Source organism: Chenopodium album, chromosome 20 (assembly GCF_948465745.1).
Source record: "Chenopodium album chromosome 20, dcCheAlbu1.1, whole genome shotgun sequence".
Lineage (NCBI taxonomy): Eukaryota > Viridiplantae > Streptophyta > Magnoliopsida > Caryophyllales > Amaranthaceae > Chenopodium > Chenopodium album.
Window position 1 is genome coordinate 28,143,381 of NC_137853.1, and position 6,419 is coordinate 28,149,799.

General features: G+C 32.6%; 1 protein-coding gene across 1 annotated transcript; it reads left to right on the forward strand.

Moving 5' to 3' along the window:
* Window positions 1-2,479: 2,479 nt before the first annotated feature.
* On the forward strand, window positions 2,480-5,517 carry LOC145597871 (lysine histidine transporter-like 2). The gene is made up of 7 exons (XM_081654129.1): window positions 2,480-2,781; window positions 3,639-4,022; window positions 4,347-4,740; window positions 4,819-4,924; window positions 5,014-5,105; window positions 5,194-5,262; window positions 5,367-5,517. Exons 1-7 carry the CDS (start codon window positions 2,606-2,608, stop codon window positions 5,463-5,465), a joined length of 1,320 nt encoding a protein of 439 aa, XP_081510255.1. The 5' UTR covers window positions 2,480-2,605; the 3' UTR covers window positions 5,466-5,517.
* The last annotated feature ends 902 nt before the right edge of the window (window positions 5,518-6,419 follow it).

The following is a 6,419-nucleotide window of genomic DNA, read 5'->3' on the forward strand; positions in this document are numbered from 1 at the left end:
TTCTTTCATTCCACCTTAAACTCTGTGTATGGAGAAATTAAGCAAGTAATAAAATAAAAAAATAGATGAGGTTATAATATTATTAAAATTAAGTCAAATAGAGTTGGTGCACAAAATGATGCAAATATTAAAAAAATGAAAGAAGTAGCATTTTGGGTCATGTAATGTTCTTGCTATTAACATTATCAGTAAAATAATCCATATATATTTTTTAACTTATGCTTTTAAGGGTAACCATATACATATAATGAATGAAAAATACCTGTAATTTTTTTTTTTTTATTATTTGATAAAAAAAATTGTAAAAGGAAAAAAAAATGAAGGGTGGAAGGGAAACGGTACTAATGACAGCTCAATTGTAATTATTTTCAATTTTTTTTAGGGAATTTCTCAACGGTAACCCCCAACTTTTGCTACGCACCAATGGTAACCTCCCCTTTTTTTTATTATACAAAATAACCTTAGTTAAAAATTTCATCTCACTTATAACCTAATTTCATTAAATATTAACTATAGTTAGATTTATATTAAAAAAAAAAGAAAAATTAAAAAAATTAACCCTAACCACCAAAAACCACCCACAAACTGCCCAACCACCACCTGCCCAGCCACCATCTCCCTTCCGGCACACCACCCCAAGTTCCTCCGATTGCCGGCGATGCTACCAGACTCCTCCGACCGCCAGTGCGCCAACTCCACCTTAAACACCGCCAAGCCAAATTCCCAAATCCCATGCCACAACCCTCCTTCTCTCTCCTCCTTCTCACCGTCACCTCATTAGAGCGCCGATCTCGGAACCCCGACCACCCCCACATCGCTGAACCCCAAACACGAATTGGATTTTGTAGATCAAACTAGGAGCGACCGCTTCAATGGAATTAGCGCTCGCTGTGAAGGGTACGGTCTTGTGGTGGCTCTGATGTGGACTGAGTGCGATGGTGGATGTTGTGGTCAAATTGGAGGTGCGGTGGTTAATTCGGTGGCTAACGGTGGAGGTAGGGAGGTGGGTTGGTCGCGAGCTGTTGTGCGAGGGAGTTTTCGCCTGGGCTTCGGCGGTTTGGGTGTGAGGTCGGTGTTTCAGACGAGGGGGTTGGGTGGGATGTGGCTCCGATGAGGGTGGAGGTGGTGGTGCTGGGTAGATCTGGTGGGGATGAGGGTGGAAGTGGTGGTTTTTGTTTTTAGTTTTTTTTTTCAAAGCTTACCATAGTTAGTTTTTTTAACTAATTAACTCTCATTAATGTCATATGTGAGATAAAGTTGTTAATTGGGGTCATTTTGTATAATTAAAAAAAGGGGAGGTTACCATTGGTGCGTAGCAAAAGTTGGGGGTTACCGTTGAGCAATTTCCTTTTTTTTTTATTACCAATTGTGATTACAAATTATTGTTCACATATTAATAACTATGTTTAATAAAATTCATAATTACAATTTTACAATAAATTGAGTACATCCTTCGTCCCTATATTTTTACTCCAATTAACTTTTCAAAATCTTGTGAAAAAAAAAAATAAATAACTTCGTTTTCATACGCGTAAAAAAATGAATATTTATAAAAATATAATGAGCCAAATCCAACAAGATCATAGGACTATATTATTTCGTAAAAATTAATGAGAATTGACTGTTGAAATATTTGAAGTTTGACCAAATATTAGTGAAATTTTTATTATACAACCATTTGTACTTAAAAGCTCGGTACAACCACACTCATTTCTTTTGCTCAATTAAAATACGGTTTAAATTAAACAAATTACCATAATTTGTGATACTTGAAGGTGATTCTATGAATGTGGTGCGTACTATAAGAGATAAGCAAGAAGGTTCAACCCCGATTTTTCATTTCTATGAGAGTATTTATAGAATTAGTGCTGAGTTTGTTGATTTTAGGTGTGTTCATGTTAGACGGGCGGGAAATACCGTAGCTCACTTAGTTGCTAGAAGGGATACGAGTGCTAGTACTGAATACATTTGTATGGATTTTATACCCCAAAGCGTTCAAACTTTGGCGGATCTTGATTTAATAAATTGATTCCCCGTGTTTGTTTTCAAAATAAAAATAAAATTACCTTAATTTTAACCAATAAATCAACCAAACATTTAATTTTGAACTCCGGCATGTATAGGTAGAAAATCATGCAGGTTTAATATCTTTTGACTTATCAAAAAAAATTATTAAAAAAAAAATTCCAACAAAATAGTACTGTAGAAAAACAAGTTGATAGGTCAAAGTCAACATATTCACATGGTAACATCCAAAAATCACTGAAGTATTCCGTGTATTATTTTCTTTTTTAGCAAAACTTTTAAAATAGCATTTTAATTAAATAAATTCACACTACCACCCCTAGTCATTTAACCAGGACTCAGTAGTGTTAATGTAACGTCTATTATTTTTATTTCTATAATTCATTATTAATTATTATAATATTTTTCGAAATGGAAAGAAATCAACAATATCTATCCAACAATAATAATTATAAATACCATCTAACTCACACACTAAAGTTGTCCTAGAGTGGCAAAGAAACAAACTCTTTGCTGCTCAAATTCTGAAACTTATACTCCAAAACATAAAACATAAAAAACACTAGAAAGCAGAGAAATCATGGAGACAGTAGTGAAGAAGGAAAATGGTGACAGTAGTGACAACAGCCTTAACGATTGGCTTCCGGTCACGTCGAAACGTGAGGCGAAATGGTGGTACGCTGCAATTCACAATGTGACTGGTATGGTTGGTGCTGGTATTCTCGGTTTACCATACGCTATGTCTCAACTCGGATGGTATGTACACTTTTTATTCCTATGCCCATGTTTATTTTTGATCTATAAGAAAATTTTAATTTGACGGATTGTTATAAATTAATTCACATTTATCCCATGTCCTTAGTTATAAATGTACCGTATATTAATCTATCATGTTAATGAAACACGGATGATATTGATTTTAGGTGAATAAATGTACAATATCATACATTTTTTCATGTATGTACATATAAGTACGTTTTTTGTTCTGATTATAAAATTGATTAACGAGTCAAATAGTCAATGAAAACTTTGGAAAAAGATTTTAATAATAGTCCGAATTAATTTGGTTAAGAAACAGAAGTTGATAGTATTGAAGTGCATGATGAGGAAGTTATATGTTCCTTTGCATTTATTTTGTTGTTAATTGTCCTTTCAAAAAAAAAAAAAAAAAAAAAAATTTGTTGTTAATTGTTAGCTCAATCAATCCGACAACTCGCCAGGCGATTTGATCTGAAGTTGTGGATCATCTGGTTGTTCCCGGTGGCGATCTGTAAGTTTAAATCTATGTATATGTAGATGTATGGTTGAATCGTCATTCATCAAGTAAAACTAGTTTCAATATGTGCACTTAAAAGTATTTTTGTATTTGTAATATTGTGTATCTTTAATTAATTATGAAAATTTTACAGAAATTATGTACATTGAATATGTATTAGAGTTTTAAATATAATTAGGGAGCATTTTTTTTATGACTCATAAATTTGGCAGAAATCTTGTGGTTTAATTTGACTTGCAAGATAATTAACTAAATAATGAAATAATATATCACGTTAATTATATAATTGTGTGTTATGTTTAATTTGCTGAATATATGACACATTAATTTATTTCAGGGGTCCGGGTGTGACAATATTAGTATTGTCATGGCTTATAACACTATACACCTTATGGCAAATGATTGAGATGCATGAGATCGTTCCCGGTAAAAGGTTTGATCGGTATCACGAGTTAGGACAATACGCATTTGGGGAAAAACTCGGGTTATGGCTCATTGTTCCCCAGCAATTTATGGTTCAAGCTGGATGTGACATCGTTTATATGGTCACTGGAGGGAGTTCGTTGATGAAGATATATAACATCATTTGGCCAAATGCCCAGCCAATCAAACTTACTTATTTTATCATGATGTACGCTTCAGTTCAATTCTTCCTATCCAACTTACCAAACTTTAACTCCATTGCTGGCATCTCTTTAGCTGCTGCTATTATGTCTCTTAGGTAAGTTTTTATGCTTTACGAGAGAGAAAAAAAAAAAGCTTATAACATGGTATTTAAATTAAGTTTTGTGGAATTATGTTGCATTCAACACACTACGATGGATTTACGTTGCTATTGAAATGCCCGAATACTCTAAAGTTTAGATTTACAGTTTTTTGCAATTGACTAATTATTAATGATAAAATAGTAATGAACCTTCAAACCATTAGCACTTTTGTATTTTCTTGAGACCGAACAGTTTCATTGAATTTATCTGTGCTTGGACAATGGTATTTTTAAGTATAGTTTGGTTATTAACTTGGGACGTCGTGATTTTCACTTCAGTTATTCAACAATGGCATGGATAGCTTCGGCTATAAAAGGAACAGAATCTGACACGAGTTATGGGAGTAGGTATCCCACCAATGCCGGACATATATTTGGTTTTTTGAGTGGATTAGGGACGGTGGCATTTACTTTTTCTGGGCACAACATAGTGTTGGAGATTCAAGCAACTATTCCTTCAACTCCGGATAAACCTTCTAAAAAAGCCATGTGGAAAGGATCTCTACTCGCTTATATAATTATAGGGTTGTGTGATTTTCCGGTGGCATTTGTTGGTTATCTAGTATTTGGAAGATTTGTGGATGATAATTTGATGATCTCCCTTGAGAAGCCTATTTGGCTTATTGTCATTGCCAATTTATTTGTTGTCATACATGTTATTGGGAGTTATCAAGTAAGTCAAGTTTTTTTTTTTCAATTGTAATGTTAGACATTTTTTATTATTACCACTAATATTTTCTTATAATGTTAGGTTTTCGCAATGCCAGTTTTTGACATGCTCGAATCATTTTTGGTGTTGAAAATGAAATGCCAACCTAGTAGAATGCTTCGCCTTGTGACTCGTACTACCTATGTCGGTAAGTTGTTTTATAAAACTTGTTTACCTATAATTATTATAATTTAAAACTAATTTTTAAAGTAAATTTAAATATACTGTTCTATACAGGAATTACTATGTTCATAGGTATAGCATTTCCGTTTTTTGGCTCTCTTTTAAGTGTGATGGGAGGAATTGCTTTTGCACCAACCTCATTTTACGTAAGTTACATACATATTTTTAAATTTACAATAATGAAATGAATGAATAAAATTTCTTAATATTAGTTAAATTTAATTTGTATTGCAGCTTCCTTGCATAATTTGGTTAATAATATGCAAACCAAAAAAATACAGTTTGTCATGGCTCTTAAATTGGGTAAGTTTTCAACTTTAAAATTAATTTAAATCCCACAAATGTTTTTTTTTTTTTTATCGATATGAAACTTATGAACCTATGTTGTTTATATATATATATTGCAGGCGTTTACCATTGTTGGTGTGATGTTGACGATTTTAGCTCCTATAGGGGCTATAAGAGACATAGTCGTTCAAAGTGGATCATACAAATTCTTCTCCTGATCAATCAACCGTTTTTGTGAGGAGTGATTGGGGTGATGATAGGATGATCATAGGTTTCAATCCTATCATTTTTTTTAGTGGATCACCTATGATTGCTATTAAATTTATATGAACTATGTTATATGAACTATTGTTTAGACTATTGAGACTCTTTCTCATAGACAAACCTTTTATATGTTTAATTAAACAATAAATTAATGATGGGTGTTATAATCACTGCCTTTTATAGTTTTAATTTTTTGTTATGTTTTCTGAGTAAAGACAAATGAATTTCGAGCATAACAATTAGAGCTTGTGTGGTTTAACAACAGTATCAAGCTTATAGGTTTTGGTTCTAAAGGCAATTTTTAGACTGTTTAAATTATATATATACCAATATACCATGGTGCTTAAGGCATAATTTGCTAAATGCAGGATGACTTTTTTATAATCAAATTATATGCCCAAATTTGCCCTTATTTTAACATCCTAACATTAGTATATATATCCTACTGTCTTTAAGCTTCTACCTAATTTCAAAGAATAAATTGTATATTACAAATTTATGGACAAATTAAAGAATATATTTGTCTTTAATGGACAAATGGAAAATGTATGTTTCATAGAGTGGTATATTGTGTGAAACTTAATTTTTTACGCAGAATTTATGACTGCATGTGTGTCGAAATTGTAATTACATACTGTAACCAATTCTGTTGAATCTCTCCACACCATTGAAACAAAAATGTTGATTTCCTAAGTTAAGTGTCAAATGTGTTTTTCGGACCGTCCCTTCGGGGACATCTGATAAAAATGGGAAATGTGTTTTTCGGACCAAAACAAACCTATCGGATTTCATTTTCTGGGGCTTTAAAACCTTACTGCCGGTTGAGATCTTCGGGACATGATCTTTACTACTAGTAAAAATTTGTAATTAAGGCTTTATGCTTACTACTTGTTGAAATTTTCGGGGCA

Bases quoted from the DNA above. Each gene is read 5' to 3' on its own strand.
- LOC145597871 (XM_081654129.1), top strand. From the start codon at position 2,606: ATGGAGACAGTAGTGAAGAAGGAAAATGGTGACAGTAGTGACAACAGC. The intron at 4,741-4,818 runs GTAAGTCAAGTT...TTATAATGTTAG, and splicing joins ATGTTATTGGGAGTTATCAA to GTTTTCGCAATGCCAGTTTT. The intron at 5,263-5,366 runs GTAAGTTTTCAA...TATATATTGCAG, and splicing joins TGTCATGGCTCTTAAATTGG to GCGTTTACCATTGTTGGTGT.